Source organism: Ambystoma mexicanum, chromosome 3p (genome assembly GCF_040938575.1).
Source record: "Ambystoma mexicanum isolate Mex_15411 chromosome 3p, UKY_AmexF1_1, whole genome shotgun sequence".
Classification (NCBI taxonomy): domain Eukaryota; kingdom Metazoa; phylum Chordata; class Amphibia; order Caudata; family Ambystomatidae; genus Ambystoma; species Ambystoma mexicanum.
Genome location: NC_090925.1, coordinates 714,725,694 through 714,743,044, shown reverse-complemented (window position 1 = coordinate 714,743,044; position 17,351 = coordinate 714,725,694). Strand labels below are relative to the sequence as shown.

Here is a 17,351-nt window from a genome sequence, read left to right as displayed (position 1 = left end):
TCCCCTCTTCAAGGCATAACATGGGGTGAGGGTAAATGAGTCGCTCTTTGAAATCATTGTTAATGTGCATGCTAAGGGCATGTTGGTTATGGTGTTCTCCATTGTCGAGAGGCGCCTCTCCTTGTGGGTTGGTGATCTTGGTCACTGCTGGGTGATGAACTCTCTTTATTGAGCTGGTGGGGGTCATCACTTCCAACTTACTTCCTCTTTTGTGTTTCTCTTTTAGTAACAGCGTTTGAGATTTTACCCACTTTGCATTTCTCTCGTTTCTCGGACTTGTCACTGCACAGGTCTTCCCATTTAGCTGTTACCTCCAAGAGGACAAAGCATGTTGCTTGGACACCATGATTGAAATGTCACTGTCTGGGCAATATCCTATAGATAAGTTGTATTTTCTTGTACTTTAATTGTTCTAAAACGACAGCGTGTCTGTGAAACGCTGCTCATACCTGTTATTTTCTCTCCCAGGACGACGCCCATGATCTTGATGCCTACACATTAGCGAAGTCTTACTTTGACCTGAAAGAATATGACCGGGCTGCATATTTCCTTTACAACTGCCACAGCCAGAAAGCATACTTTCTGTACATGTACTCCAAATACTTGGTAAGTTCACTTAGTGTAGAGTCTTGAAGAGCACACTTCCACTTTACAATGGTTCATTCTTGCCACCACTTTCTTTATTATAAATGGTTGACGAAGCCATGAGGTCAGTTCTTGTACGCTCAATCCTTGAACTTTCCCTCTTGATAGAGGCTTGGTGAAGGTGCATCTGTAGAATCGATTCATGGTGGGGGTCACTTTCTGCATTAAACCTGTTCAAGGCCCTTCCTTCACTGTGAATGCTTCTCTCTATAGATCAGTGCTGTTCAAACTCTGGGGTTGGCCCCCAAAGGGTGTGCGCAGGGGCTAGGGGGCACTAGGATCTACCAAAAGAGTGCGTGACAGATATTAATAGAAAATTCTTTACTGCATTTATATAGCGCACACAAGCCCTCGGGCATCCGGGTGCTGCGATCCAGTTACATGTGTCCCCTTAGCTGGTGAGTTCATAGTACAAGAATAGACAGTGGTCCCGAAGCATTTAAAACATTTAACATAATAGTAAGTATAAGGCAATGTTTATCCATAAATTCAGAGACGCAGACCGTAACGTTGCCATGCCACGGACTACTGATGTGGGCAGCGATGGTTCTCGTCAATTAGTTCAGGGGAACAGCCAGGTTTCTATGTCTTTTCGAAAGGCCCAGTAAGAGTTTCCAGCCCTTAGGGGATGAGGGAGGGCGTTTCAATATTTTACAGCAAGGACAGGGAAGCTTGCTCATCCTGATCTGGTTCGTTTGAATTTGGGTTGGATCAGCCTGTGGGTGTAGGGTGTTCTGGTGGGCATACAAGTTTGGTGGGGAACCATTTTCTGAGCAAGGTATGGAGGGGCCATGTTGGATATGCACCTGTGGGTAATGGCGAGTGTCTTGAAGAGGGTTCTTTGTCTTATCGGAAGCCAATGTACTGCTTTCCTGTCGTCCGATATATGGTGATGTTTGGGCAAGTTCAATGCCGCTCGAAGGGCATTATTTTGAATCGTCTGGAGCTTATGTATGTTGTGAGAGGATGTGCCTGCAAAAAGGACATTGCAGTAGTCCAGTTTAGCGACTATCACTACTTGTACTATAGTTAAGCAGTTGTCTTTAGATAGGTATGGTCTGGCTGCGGTGAGAAGTTTAGTGGCATAGGCTGCAGATAAGGATATGGCATTGACTTGACTGGAGAGTGAGGCAGTAGTGTCTAAGTAAACCCCAAGGGTCTTCACAGCCGGTGATACTGTGATCCTAGTGCCGTCTATTTCGAAAGCAGTGTAGTCTGCGCTCAGTTTATTTAAAGTTTGAGGTGGACCAATCAGAAGTAGTTCTGTCTTTTCATCGTTAAGACAAAGGCCATGGGTTGCCATCCATGCCTGGATATTGGTGTTTAGTAGGGCACAGTCTTGAGAATAGTTACCTGATAGTGGGAGGAGGATTTGTGTATCATCTGCGTAATTAGTGTAAAGGAAGTCGAAAAAGTGGATTAGTAAAGATGTTGTACAAGGTGGGAGAGGCACAAGAGCCTTGGGGAACTCCACAGTTGATGGGAGTGGGTGCTGCGCTAGCTTGGTCTGAAAATACTTTCATTACTCGACCTTCAAGGAATGAGGTAATCCATGCTGCTGCTTCGTTTATTGATGCGTTCAGCTCATTATTAGCTGCCTCATGGGCAAGTGTGGCAAATATAAGCATATATGGCAGCTGGCGGGGCAGGGGGAAGCAGCAATATTTCGTTCTCAAGGGGGAGCTTGGCATAAATCATTTTGAATATCACTGCTATAGATGGTTGTAAAGTCCACTTCTGCGTAATAGATATATGATGAACTCACTTACTTTTTAAATTGTTCATTATTGAAATCCCTTTATGTATTATAAGTGCTTAGCATGGTCTCTTCCTGTATCATATGCCTATTCTGGTCATTTTCAGCTCAGATACCTGAGGGTTTGTAGCGCTATATAAAAGCCTAATTATTATTATTATTATTATTATTATTATTATTATTATTATTATTTCCTATAAAATACCATTGGGGGGTCACTTTTTCTATGTTATTGATTCCTGTAATAGCCCTTCCTCTGTTTCAGATTTTTTGTTGGCCTCCCTAACATAATAAATCACCAGTGATTTTATAGAGCTTGTGCTGGTCTGTGCTTGCTCTTTGTACATGTTGTCATCCAGCTACGCCCCCTCCTTTGACCGGCTTGGAACATGCTTGCTCACTGAGAATTGGGCCAGAGCACCTGTCATAACTTAAGGGATAGCTAGGTTTTGAGCCCAGTCCGAAGAGTTTTTTTTTTTCTTTCTTTTTTCACATGGATGGTATACACGATTGGCAGGGATCAGAGGGGACAGTGGATAGGTAGTATGATAAATATCTAAAAGAGAGGAGTTGCTTAAGCAGTTATCTTATTCTTAAATCTTCCCCCCTGTTCCCTTTTATGCCTGGAATGATTCCCAATCGACGCAAAATGATTTGGGCCTGTACAAGGCAGTGGTTCTCACCAGCATTTTCGTAGTCAAAGTTTGACTAAAGCGGGAATTGGATTGCCACAATGAATTTAGAACAAATGGAGCACAGGCCAACTGGCAGCCATACACAGAACGATAATAAAAAACCAGCGGGACTGCGCCACCAAAGTTGATCATCCCTTTCTCCAGGAGCATGGATCCCTGAAGTAGGTTGAATATCATGATGTTGACTGTATTATTTGTATGTGTTGTAACCATAAGAGTTGTTCCTGGGCTGAATAGATTTTACACATCGTTTGAAGGTGGGCAGCGATTAGAACATTAAACAATGTTCGAATGATTGCTTTAGATGCTTCCTTGCCAGGTTTATGCCTGCTTCTGGTTGATCGCTGTATGACGGGCTGTATTTATTTCCTTTGGTCCCTGCAGTCTGGAGAGAAGAAAAAAGACGATGAGACTGTGGACAGTCTGGGTAGGTGATTCTATGTTCAATTTAAATTGCTCTCATTATTAATGCTTAGGTGTTCTCTTACTTTCACTTGGAAGTGCATAGGTTGAGCTGATGGCGGGTGCCTCTTCTTAAACATCAGGTGGTGCTGTATGTCAGTGGTGAACTGTATGGCTTAGTGTCCCGGAAAAGCAGCTGGGTGATGACCAGGCTTGAAGGACATTGCTGGAGCCAAGTTAGGGCACTGCTGGAATAGCAACAGGTGTTGAGGAGCATTGGCTGCAGGGACCAACATTAAGATTGGATAAGCGGGAGCTAAATCCAGCTCCTGGGTATCGAGCATTATTCAGTGACTAGGAGCTGCCAGTGGGGAACCAGGAGCTAGTGCATAGCTTTCCTCAAATCTAACTTCCACATAAGATGCAAATATATAATTTTGGCCCTTATATATGACCCATCATGCTTCAAATGTGCCCTAATGTTTGTTAATAGTTTGTTCTAAATAAACATAGTTACATTCACATAGGTGTTTAAGCATCATGTGGCCTTGGACGCCAAGCATGACTCGTGGTAACTGTTGGTGTCAAACTAGCCAGGATCTTCTAGGCTACAAGCAGGAGCTAAATGGTTACACGTGATTGTAACAAATTTGAAAATAAAGAATGCATTTTTAACGAATCCAAAATAACGAAATATATTTTATTTCTATTTTGGGGGGGGGGGGTGCACCTAAATTGGTATTTTTTGTAGTTTTTTGATTCGTTATAATTTCATTCTTTATTTTCTATTCTTTATAACCACTGGATACTGAGCTAACTAGATCTCAACTACACTCAATTACGAACCCTGCGCTGAGATGTTGGTGTTAGTGGGTCCCTTACTGAAGTTATGGAGAGTACGATGGGTCTTGATTTTGGGGTGCACTGGCAGAAATGTTTGTGGCTTTCAATGTATGTGTAGTTCAGTAGCAGGTGGTAATTTCCTACTACGTTAGTGCATTTGGGGAATTCAGTTTCTCCAGCATGGGGTCTGGCATGGATTCACATGCTCATGAATATTCCCCGTCGTCAGGCTGGGAATCCTCGGTAAAGAAAAAAACAGTATCAGTTTCGTTTCTGATCTGTCTTTCGTAGTAGTAACCAATCACTGATCTCTGCGTCATACTGACCACAGCCAATGACTGCCCTCTACCTAAGCCCCGCCTCTGGCAGCCATCTTCAGATTTTTACCGCACGTTCAAGTGTTGGGATCCTCGTGCTATTGCTCTCGAGCGTTAGTGCTATTTGTTCACGTTTTTTCTCAAAAACTTCGATTTTTCGGTCAAAAGAGCCTCGAGCTCCACCGTTTCTTCATCCGATCATCGGGGACCCGTGTCGGATTGGTCTACGCCCCTCAAGGGTGTATATTCCGTCGAGCCACGCTTTTGGAGGACTCCAGAAGTTTCTCAGGCCCATCTCGGACATGTCCCAGGAGAAGGGAAGCTCGACGCCCGGAAAGCTGTTCAGGGTCTGCCCTGGATGCCAGCTTCAGAATGTCTTTAAGGAGGACAAACACTCCTTTTGTCTGTACTGCCTACATGAGGACAAGACGCACGTGGAGAAGGACTGTGCGTTTTGCGGCAATATGTCGGAGCGGACCATGAAGGACCGCCATCAACGTCTCGCCAACTGGCTGGAAGTGAAGAGCCCGTCAGGCGAGAAGAAGAAGAAATCCGAGCGGTCTTCTAAGACCTTTGAGGACGCCCCGGCGACGGGGGTCCAACACAAGGCCAAGCACCGCGAGTCCGCTGGCACCGGGAGCGCCGAACGGTCGGGCTCTACGGGCGCCAGGCAGGGCGCATCCTCCCCGGCACCATCAACCACGAGCCAACGCTCTGGTTTGGGTAAGAGGAAGGCCGAGCACCCGGCGAAGCTCCTGGAGAGGCCCCGGTCGAGCTCGAAGGCCCCATCGGAGGGGCAGCGAGGCATTGACCCTCCCCCCAAGGAGAAGGCGGTGAGCGCACCTAAGGTGGTGAAAGCCTTAATCCATCCGGCCAAGGCCTCTATCGAGACAGTCGCGACGGCCCTGGCTCAGCCTGTGGAGGCTACACCAGTGGTGGCGACCTCGGGGCTCAGAGTCTCCCTGCCACCGCGGAGGGAGTCCTCTTTTATGCCCATCGACAGGACCCCTGTGAAACCTCCGACGGAGAAGAAAAAGGGGGGGGCAGGAGGTCGTCGTGGATTCGGCCTCAACCTCTGAGGAAGAGCTGATCGAAGTCTTAAGCCACGGCGTTGGCGTGGAAGAAGACCAGCCCGTCGGGAGGGACCCCGATGTGGGAGACGACGATAACGTCGAGGGTGCCGACGGGGCCCCTGACCGCCCGTCGGAATCCCCTCAACCAGTGCCGCAAGACAACTCGGCGGCCATTTTGTTGGCTATACAGTCCTTATGCTCGGAGATAAGGACGAGACTGCCGTTACCAGCGGAGGAACCGCTCCCGACGGGGGACCCGGAGCCAGGCCCTTCTGGGAGCCCTCCCCCTAAGAGAAGAAGGATTCATCCTCCACCTCCTTTTCAGCCATCGCGCCCTGTTCAGCCCTCCTCCCCGTCCACGACTCGTGGGGATGATACGGGGACTGACACGGCCGCGACGGGTACAGACGACGAGGTTTACGACGAGGATTTGCCGTCGTCACCTCCCACCCGGGCTTCCCTGCCTGACGAGATTGGATCGTTTCACTCCATGATCGCCAGGGCATCCAAGCTTTTCCAGCTCTGCCCGGAAGAGAAGAAGGAAGGTTTCCTTTATCAACGGCGCGAGGCCAAGAGGAAGACGGTCCTCTCCGTACCTCTACTGGATGATATTTGGGATGAGGGCCTCGCCCTCCTCAAGAACCCATCCACGACGCCGGCTAGAAGGGATCGGTAGGAGAAGAAGTACCGGGTCCCGGACACGGCCCCTTGTGCCTTCGGGCACAGCCGACCCCGGACTCGGTCGTCTCCGCGGCGGCCAGGAAGAAAGCGGGGGGGGGCGCGGCCTCTACGTCGACCTCCCCGCCGGACGGCGAGGGAAAGAAATTGGATACGATGGGACGCAGGGTCATCTCATCTGCAGCGACGACTATTAAGGCGGCCAACGCCTTGGCTATCGTAGCCCGCTACGACAGGGAGTTGTGGTACAAACTGGCCCCCCTGCTGGACTTCCTACCGGACGACAAGAGGGCTGATGCCCTAGAGATCTTGCAGGAAGGAGAGATGGCGTCGGACCACGCCATTACGATTGCGACGGACATCGCTGACACTGGATTTCGCCAGTTGGGCAACGGCGTGTGCCTTAGGCGGCGTGGATGGCTCAAGGCTACTGACTTCCGTCAGGACGTGCAGACCAGAGTCTTGGACATGCCGTTCGACGGAAACAACCTGTTTGGGAAAACAGTGGACGATTCCCTTCAAGCCATCAAGGCAGACACGGAGACGGCCCGGGCTCTTGGGATTCTCCAGCAACGGCGGCTGCCCTTTCGGAGCGGCAGAGACAAACGGGGTGCCTCCAAAGGTTCCGGCGGCGGATTTTCCACCTACCGTCAAGCGGCCCGTTCGTCGTCGCAGGAAGCTTACAGGGGACGAGGCAAGTCAGGCGGACCCCGCCGTCGTCGCCAAGGAGGTCAAGGCGGCAAAGCCTCGTCGAAGCAGGACTGAACCGACCGTGGGGTCGGGCCCCCACCGAAGCACCCCGGTGGGAGGCCGGCTGGCGTGCTTCGTCAGCGTGTGGGAGTCCATCTCCACCGACCGTTGGGTGCTGGACGCCCTAGCCCAGGGTCACGCGCTCGAGTTTCTAAAGAGGTGCCCGCACGTCCCCCCTGTGGCCAGGAAAGAACATCACGTCCCTCAACTTCTCTTGGAGGTAAAGGCGATGCTCAGGAAGGGCGCCATCGAGCTCGTCCCAAAGAGGCTTCGGGGCTCCGGAGTTTACTCAAGATACTTCCTCGTGAAGAAGAAGACGGGAGGATGGCGTCCCATCCTGGACCTACGACGACTGAACAAATTCATCAAGGCACAGAAGTTCCGGATGGTCACCCTCCAGCACGTCCTGGGTCAGCTGGAGGAGGGCTTTTTCCTGTCGTTGTTGGATTTGGAGGATGCCTACTTCCATATTCCCATCCTAAAGGGACACCGAAAGTTTCTCAGGTTCGTGGTCCAAGGGCGTCACTATCAGTTCAGAGCCCTTCCCTTCGGACTGAGGTCAGCACCCAGGGTGTTCACCAAGTGCCTCGCACCGGTAGCGGCGCAGCTGCGCCGAGGGGATCCACGTCTACCCCTACCTGGACGACTGGCTCATCCGAGCGAAGACGAAGGAGCTCGCCGTGGAGCACACGGCAAGGACCGTCCAACTACTCACGGACCAGGGATTCTCCATAAACTACGCCAAGACGCACTGTTTCTGGGAGCGAAGCTCGACACAGTGTCGCTTCTGGCTTATCCGTCGGAGGAAAGGACGAGGGCCATTTTGGGCAAGGTGCAGCGGATGCTGGTTGCGGACGCGGCCAGAGTGAGGTCCATCAAGTCCCTCCTCGGAATGATGTCTTCTTGCATTTACCTCATCCCCCTGTGCAGACTCCAGATGCGCCCGTTGCAGGAGTTCCTGGACGCGCGCTGGATCCAGACGACGGGCAGTTTCGAGGAGAGGATCACACTCGACGAGAGTTTCCGACGAGCGATCCGGTGGTGGGGCACCCGCGCGCATCTGACGGCGGGCATGGACTTCCAGACCTCCGGCCACCAGGAGACAGTGACCACGGATGCCTCCCTGGAAGAGTGGGGAGCGCACACCGAAAATCTGCACGTGAGAGGCCTTTGGTTCCCGACGGAGAAGTCCCTCCATATCAACGTCCTGGAGCTCCGTGCAGTGTTTTGGGCCCTCAGGTCCTTCCTTCCGTCCCTCAAGGGCAAGGTGGTGAGGATCTTCACCGACAACACCACCACCATGTTCTACATCAGGAAACAGGGCGGAACCAGGTCCCCAGCCCTGTCCAGGGAGGCGCAGGATCTGTGGCATTGGGCCGTCGCCCAAGGGATGTTTCTGGTGCCGTTTCATCTGGCAGGGATAAAAAAAACACCATTGCCGACTCACTCAGCAGGGAGCTGCGCTCGTGCCACGGGTGGGAACTACGACAGGATCTAGTGGACCGCCTCTTTCGACGGTGGGGCACACCCCAGATCGATCTGTTCGCGACGGCGACAAACTCCAAGTGCCGGAGGTTCGCCAGCAGGTTTCCCCAGCTGAGGAGCATGGGCGATGCTTTCTCGTTCCCCTGGGAGGGCCTGTTTCTATACGCGTTCCCTCCATTGCCATTGCTGATCCGGCTCATCAACCAGCTAAAGAGGTCACGGTGCAGGATGATCCTCGTCGCACCTGCGTGGCCGAGGCAGATATGGTTCCCGGACTTGTCAGCGTCCCCGTCAATCAAGCTGCCAGTGGACGCGGATCTTCTCTCCAGGGAAGGAGGCGCCATCCTCCATCACGACCTGAAGTCGCTGAACTTGCAGGCCTGGCTCCTGCAGCGTTCGAGTTTGGAGGATACGACATACCGGCCGACTGCAGAGAGGTTCTTGCAAAGGCCAGGGCGTCCTCAACTCTTAAATGCTACGGACACAAATGGAAGAGGTTCTCTGTCTGGTGCCACGCACAGAAGATTAACCCTCTACGGATTATGGCTCCCCAAGTACTGCCGTACCTACTGACGCTGGCCCAGGCTGGACTGGCGCACGCGTCCATCAAGATTCATCTTGCTGCGATCTCCCGATACACCAGAACCACGGGGCGGACGTCTTTGTGGTCTCATCATCTGGTGAAAGAGTTAATGAAGGGACTGTTCAGATCGTTCCCGCCGGTGAAGGCTCCGGCCCCGGCGTGGGAGCTCAACGTGGTGCTGACCAAGCTCATGGGACCTCCGTTCGAGCCTCTGCACTCGGCTCCGTTGAAGTTCTTGTCGTGGAAAACAGCGTTTCTTGTGGCCATCACCTCCGCACGACGGGTGGGAGAGATCCAGGCCCTTTTCCTGCAAGGCCCCGTACTTGACTTTTCACGACACGAGGGTAGTGCTCAGGACGCACCCCTCCTTCATGCCCAAGGTGCCGTCGGACTTCCACCTCAACGAACCCTTGGTGTTGCCTGTTTTCTTCCCGTCGCCTTCGTCGCCGGCTGAAAGGACTTTGCACTCGCTGGATGTGGCTAGAGCGCTGAAGTTCTACGTGGACCGCACAAAGTGTTTTCGGAAGACATCACAACTCTTTGTGAACTTTGGACCTGTCAATCAGGGGAAGGCTCTCTCGAAGGCTTCCATTTCCAGATGGCTCTCCGGCTGTATCATGTACTGTCATCGGTTGGCAAACCGACCGCTGCCTGGCCGTCTGAGAGCCCATTCCACCAGAGCGATCGCAGCTACCACAGCGTTCCTATCTGGTGTGCCCTTGCTGGACATCTGCAGGGCTGCTACGTGGAGGTCGACGCACACCTTCACGAAATTCTACTGCGTCGATCGGGATTCCAGGGAGGAGTCCAGGGTCGGCCAAGCAGTGCTGCGCAACCTGTTCGCCTAAGGTGAGCCTGGTGAGGAGGTAAGATTTGCTTAATGTTGAGTTTGGTGTAATGCTTAATGTTGAGCCTTTGCCACCTCCTGTGGTTGTGCATGTGTGTACTGCTATGTATTCTTTATTCATGAGCATGTGAATCCATGCCAGACCCCATGCTGGAGAAGGAACAAGTTACTTACCTGTAACTGTTGTTCTCCAGCATGGGTCTGGCATGGATTCACATGCGAACCCTCCCGCCTACCCCTCTGCGGCTCTTCACTTGGTCATACTGCCACTTCACGTGCTACCAAATCTGAAGATGGCTGCCAGAGGCGGGGCTTAGGTAGAGGGCAGTCATTGGCTGTGGTCAGTATGATGCAGAGATCAGTGATTGGTTACTACTACGAAAGACAGATCAGAAACGAAACTGATACTGGTTTTTTCTTTACCGAGGATTCCCAGCCTGACGACGGGGAATATTCATGAGCATGTGAATCCATGCCAGACCCATGCTGGAGAACAACAGTTACAGGTAAGTAACTTGTTCCTTCCTAGATTGAATGAGTGCATTACAACAGTGGGATTTCAATGCTGCTGTTCCTGGCAGATTTAAGGCATGGTGGGCTTTGAGGAGGTGTGGCTGCTTAGTATGGGTGTTTTAGATCAGTGGCAGTAGTTTCTGCAGTACCCAGCCAGGGAGAATTGAGTTTAGATCATGCTCAGCCGTGTTCAGTGCTAAAATGCCAGTCCGTTGTCGATCAGGGGTTGAGTTGTGGGCAGATTTTTGTGCTGCAGGAATTTTCACTTCTGCTCCTTTTTCAGGTCCTCTGGAAAAGGGACAGGTGAAGAATGAAGCACTACGGGAGTTGCGAGTGGAGTTGAGCAAAAAGCAAAAGGCCCAGGAGCTCGATGGATTCGGCCTTTACCTGTACGGTTTGTGAAGGGTGCGAAGTGGGTGGCAAGAATCCGACAACTGTCCCGCATCCCTGCCCTCTTAAATGCCATGCTTATTGTATGCTGGGCCTTAACGGATAGTTAATGAGTAATCTTCCACCCCCGAATACTTCGAATGCTGAGATCTGTAATATCTAGTTGATTAAAACAATGCCATGTCAGAAGTATTCGTATACGCTGCTTAAGCAGTTGTATTGCACTAGAATGTGCTTTGCTGGAGGCTGCACTTTCAAATGTTCACACTTCTCTTTCTACAGATATGGTGTGGTGCTACGCAAATTAGATTTAGTCAAAGAGGCCATTGATGTGTTTGTTGAAGCGACACATGCCCTTCCTTTACACTGGGGAGCCTGGCTGGAACTGTGCAACCTCATCACTGACAAAGAGATGGTAAGCATGTGTGTGTTTAGAAGAGATGTTAATGATGGGGAGAGACTGTCCTTAGAAAGGGTGTATGTTTTGGGCAGTCTGGATTCACAGAATGTCTCTCAAAACATTGCAATTGGGGGCAAAAACGCTATTAAGAAGTTGTTTGTCAACTCTCTTGTGTAAGCAACACTTTTAGCCAGTGAGTTGGGAGCACTGCTGCTGCTGCATGCATCAGTGAGTGACACTGCACAAATGTTGTACGAGGCTGGGTCTCACAGAACCTCCATTGTTGCTTAGCACAAATGCAACCACTTTGGAAGATGGCAGCTATGACTGAGGTGTCAAAGATGGCAGCTCGAGTCCCAACCTTTTCTTGGGGAGGTGCAGGCGAAAGGCCAGAGCTGACAACCCAAACAATACTTGGGAGAAGGCTTCGAGCATGGTCAGACTATGTATGTGATATGACCTAGAATAGTAGAAAAGCTGCAATTGTCTTGCATGCACACAGGTCTCTTTCCTCCCCAGAGTAAAACCTGGCAATGATTGACGTTTTGGCAATAGACCTGGGCAGATTGAAAAAAAAACATACATCTGGTTGACGGAGTATCCAATTGTGTGTGTGAGCGAGAGGTGCACTACCTATATCTAAATCTCTGTAGCACCCATGCCCTCACCCCACCTCACTCAAAATTATTTTTCAGCTGAAGCAACTATCCCTGCCAGACTCCTGGGTGAAAGAGTTTTTCCTGGCTCACATTTACACAGAGCTGCAACTGATTGAAGAGGCCCTGCAAAAGTACCAGAGCCTCATTGATGTGGGCTTTTCGCAGAGCAGCTACATCATCTCTCAGATTGCGGTGGCATATCACAATATCAGAGGTAAACTCACACTTTAGCAATAAAGTTTAATCAGTCTCGGCACTGACACAGCTGCTTGTTGTGCCCTCCTAGCCCTCAGTGAAGGTGACTCCTCCCTTTGCAGATATCGACAAAGCTCTCTCTATCTTCAATAAGTTACGGAAGGAGGACCCCTACAGAATAGAGAACATGGATACCTTCTCCAACCTGCTGTATGTTCGGGTGAGTCTGTCTGTCCCTCATGGGTCCTATTTTAGCTTCATAATTAAGAGGGAAGTGGTATATAAGAATAAGGTAATTGGGGGTCATTGTAGTGCATGCAGTGACATGGTTCATGAATGCATTTGTTAATCTGAGCATTGTTCTTACAAACTTTCAAACCCATAAATAGATGATTTTCTTTTAGATTTCTTTTTTTAAAGGGTATGGGGGGGTGAGAAAGCTCTTGTCAGAGTCCTCAGGAACACACACCGTAATAGAAACGGTGCTCCCTTTGCAGCATACACTAACATAAATCAGTCAAGCAGAGGAAGAGCTTGTACATGCCCTACAGAAAAGGGAGGTCGCAGAGGTCCACCGGGGACCAAGAAGAACACCAAGACTGTATCTTATAATTCTCTACACTTTGTAACTCAAAAGAAAATGTGATCTTCTCAAACTAACCAATAGTCCAGATGGCTCTTCCCAAAATGGAATTGGGTCTCAAAATCTCCTCGTATACCTTGATTCCTACCACCTCCTGTGTCCTGATGTCATTCCCACATGCAATTACCCTAGTTCAATGTTACCACCTCCTGTCACTTTCTTCACCACTCTCTCACCATCTCTTGCTAGTCCTCTCTTCTTCCTTCTTAAACTCCCACCCCCTCCTTCTGCCTGATTGTGTCCTTTGATGTTACCACCTCTTTGATGTCCTCCTGGACCCTCTTTGCTCTCACCACCTCTTCATGCTCTCCACTGCCATGACCTCTCGACTCCTCCATCCCTTTCTTCTCTGCTTCTTCCACCGCTTTTCAGTCTTCAGCCTTCTCCAAATGCAAGCCTCTTGCAATCCGCATTGAGCAGTTGGGGCTGGATTGGTTTGTGCTGGGATTGATTGTCCCATAGTACACCTAGAACTGGTTTGGGAACAAGGGGCTGGACTGAGTTTATAACAGACTTGGGTGATGGTCATTCTCTTATTGGGTCTCCTGTGCCCCCAATTTGGGAATTAGAAGCCATAAAAGCGCTGTGTAAGGTGAGAACATTCCTTGTTTTTACCTTGGGCATGCTGGGAAATTGAGATATTGTATCCGCAGAGCTGTGGAGGTCAGCGTGCATCCTGCACATTTTGCCAACATTACTCCTTTGATTATACATGATAATAACTGTATCAACACACATTACCGTTGCAGAGTGAAATCGTTTCCCTTGAAGGGAATGGTGTCTATATTCCTGTTTGAGCTTTGGGTCTGCTCAGGACTGTTGGGGCTCCCTCAATACTTTAGGGAGGGTGCATTATCCATACCCTGCAAGTATCCCATAAGGGTTTTGGGCAGAATTGGGGTTGCAGGGACTATGGGCCCTAATGGGATTTGCTCAGATGGAAGTTTGGGGTCTCTCAATTATGGGTTTGCTGGTGTGGGGGCGTGTTATCCTTGCCCAGCAAGCTTTTACAGCGAGTTTGGGCAGGCCAGGGCTTTTAGGACACTATAATTGCTCCCTGCTTTGTGACAGGGTCCATGGTGGGGTGAGGAGGACATCCTCCACATACTAGTCCGGGTCCAACATCCACTGGTTTTGGGTGGCACCATGCCTCTCAGTCAGCACCTTGCTTGTCCGCATGACTAGGCAGGGACCATCATCACAAGGAGCACTGCACAGGGTGTCCGGTAATTTTTTCGAATAGAAAAGTTTCGAAAGACAAACTTTCAAATATTTTTCGATCAAATTGTCATTCAAAACTTTTTTGTATTTCGAAAAAAAGGATTCAAGCGTTTGCCTTTCGAAACTTTTCTATTCGAAAAAATGACCGGACACCCTGTGCGTTCATTGAGTCTGCCCCAACTTGTATCAACGTATCTTGCATGCAGTGTGATCCTTGCAGCGCTTACAGTTAGTCTCGTTGCTCTGGGATCTTGCAGCAACAACGTTTATAAAAGGAATGGGGTGGGAGGGAGCTTGCTGCAGAGCTTGCACCGACACAAGTCATAAAGGACCGGCCATGATAACAATCCTACCAGAGAAGGTTTTCTATATGGTTTTCTGGCTCTCAATTTCTCTAGTCGCTCTGTTGATTTTCTTTGTCCTGGTTTTCCCCCCAGAGTATGAAACCGGAGCTGAGCTATCTGGCCCATGATTTGTGTGAGATCGACAAGTATCGCGTAGAGACTTGCTGTGTGATTGGTGAGAACCATTTTTGTTTGTTTCATCACACTCGGTTGTTGCCTTGGTCTGTTCTAGCTCCATAATCCATCTAAAGATATCTGGTGATTGGGTGTTACTACTCAATCTTTGCAGCATTGACATATATTGTCCCATTTCACCTTTCTTAGGAAATTACTACAGCTTGCGTTCTCAACACGAAAAAGCAGCATTGTACTTTCAACGGGCGTTAAAGCTGAACCCTCGCTACCTAGGAGCTTGGACCCTCATGGGTCATGAATACATGGAAATGAAGAACACGTCTGCAGCAATCCAGGCGTACAGGTAACCAGTTGTATTGAGGATAGGTATGCATTTGTTCTAAGGGACAAAGGGGTTATCTGCTCAGAAGATTTGAGGGCACGTACACAAAGCTATGGTACTCATATAACTGGTGATTGCAGAAGGAGATTATACAGGTAGCAGAAGGGGATACCTTAACCATGTGCATCTCTGGTAGACTGCCCCTTAGAGTGCTATTTGCCAAAACCCCTGGACAACTACCCAGGTTAAAGCAACCGGCTCGGAACGTCCACTGACCAGTTTTGGTTCTTGTTTCGCAAACAACCTGCTCAGCCAGCCAAACTTGGCTTCAGTCACAAATATTAATAGGGTCCACCTGGTCTGAAGGTTACTGCTTTGTTGGAGAGATTTTTCTGCAGCTCTCTGGTGAGGTATGTTAAGAGAGACCTAGCCTGGGTCGGAGAACATGGTGTCCACAAAGTTGGTCCAAAAGTCTAAAAATGGGTAATGTAGCAGAGCAGCCTGGCTTCACTCGGAGGAAGGAATGGACTGTTCCAAAGTGCAATTAGTCCATACACAATAAAATAATCCACATATAATCTACAGAAAAGGTATTTTATGTATTGCATTGGAATACAAAAACGCTGTCAAATTACTACTTTAAAATACACAAGCAAAGCAACAGTAGAAAAACGCAATAAGTGGATAAGCTTTGGGAACATTCCATATAATATACTGAGGAAATTCTTCATTGAACTAGACAAGGAGTGCAGAAGATTCCTATGGCAGGGGGGAGACGTAGAGTAGCACTCAACACGTTACAAAGACCTTACAAACAAGGGGGGCTAGGGATTCCTAACTTCAAAATCTATTTCTTAGCATGCCAGTTGCAATATGTAGTAGACATGGCACTCCTACAACCGGCAATAAAAAAACCTACATTTGACTACTGATCTGGGTGTCCCCACCAGAGCTACAAGCACACCCACAATTTATGACTGTAAGCATACAAATATGGCAGAGGACCCGCAAAACATTAGGAATTAAGCACCCAGTATCACCACAGATACCACTGGCAGCGGTAATGACGGGCATGAGGGGACTACGGGCTAGCGTGCATACACATTGGGAGAACTGTGATGTTGCCACAATAGGGGACCTCAGGGGTGAAAACAAACTGCTAGATTTCCAGGAACTACAGGCATACATGGGAGACAATTCTTACTACACAGTGCCATGATATGCACGATAAACGGTAGATGGCCAACTGCCGACGAGGACACAATAGAGTGCGCAGAAATGAAAACAATAATGGATATCGCGGAGGGAGGACATGCCATATCAAGACTGTATGATACATTGATAGAGCGCCACTCTAGGGAGGTACTGAAATGTAGGGGGAGATGGGAGAAAGAACTGGGGAAGCCCTTCGCAGACAAAGACTTGCGGGAAATAGCCTCTTACCATAAGAAGGTATCCAGGAACGCCAGATTACCACACAATTATACGTCACACAAAGGCCATACCTGATGCCAGATGATAGAGCCAAGTTCAAAGGAGCAAGCAAACAGACATGTCCAAAATGTAGACAGGAACAAGCAGGCCTGACACACATGTTCTGGGAATGCGACATCATACATGAATTCTGGATGCAAATTGCAAACAAAGTGGCCCCAGGAGGTATAAACTTAGATATCCAGTCCCCGGAGGCATGCATTTTGGGGCTCTTCTGGAGAGGCACTAAAGGGAAAGCAATTGGGAAGATCAAAGACGTAATATATTTGTAAGCCAAACGCAGTAACTGGAAAGTGGAAAGAGGACCGAGTGTTGAAAAATGGTGGGAAGATCTGCAGAAATGGACAATAGCAGAAACAGGGAGTGGGAAAAGTCAATAGGGGAGCAATAGCAAGACCCAGGAGCAGACATACTGCAGTGGACTGCCCTCACAGTAACTATTTAGCCAGGGCAGGAGTGAAAGTGGAAACTAGAAGGTACGTGAGTAGAACTAACTTAGACAACAAAAGAGATAATTACTAGGCTAATAAAGAGGGAGGGGTAGGGAAAGTTGGGGGAATAATTGGAACGAATTATGATTGTACGATTTTGTATGTATATATTGCATTGAACTGTATAATGCTCTAAAAAGTTAATAAAGAAATAAAAAATAATAATAATCAGCAACCTAAAGCATGCAGAATGACCGGAGGGTCGAAACACGTGCCGTTGATCATCTGAAAAAACCAGCGCACAACTATTTTTCAACTGTAAAAACTAATATTGGGCAGATGCGCGGTTTTGTAGTACTAACCCACTGTACAAAATTATGGGACTTAGTGGTAGCTGGGGTACTACCACCTAGTACTGCCACGCAGCCAGCCCTTGAAAGGGACTAAAGGGCGACGGCGCTCGCACTTGTACGGACACACCCCGCTCAGTTTCAACCATAGGTACACAGATAAACATGTAACTGTTATAC

The 17,351-nt window shown here is 49.2% G+C and overlaps 1 protein-coding gene across 3 annotated transcripts in view; it reads left to right on the top strand.

The window, feature by feature from the left end:
* Positions 1–17,351, top strand: part of CDC23 (cell division cycle 23) — a 205,215-nt gene that overhangs the window by 100,950 nt on the left and 86,914 nt on the right. For all 3 annotated transcript variants that reach the window (XM_069651563.1, XM_069651564.1, XM_069651565.1), the window contains 8 exons: positions 469–606; positions 3,481–3,523; positions 10,871–10,976; positions 11,260–11,392; positions 12,073–12,250; positions 12,354–12,451; positions 14,533–14,614; positions 14,764–14,917. In XM_069651563.1, coding sequence (XP_069507664.1) covers positions 469–606; positions 3,481–3,523; positions 10,871–10,976; positions 11,260–11,392; positions 12,073–12,250; positions 12,354–12,451; positions 14,533–14,614; positions 14,764–14,917 — 932 coding nt within the window. The remainder of the gene's footprint in view (positions 1–468; positions 607–3,480; positions 3,524–10,870; positions 10,977–11,259; positions 11,393–12,072; positions 12,251–12,353; positions 12,452–14,532; positions 14,615–14,763; positions 14,918–17,351) is intronic.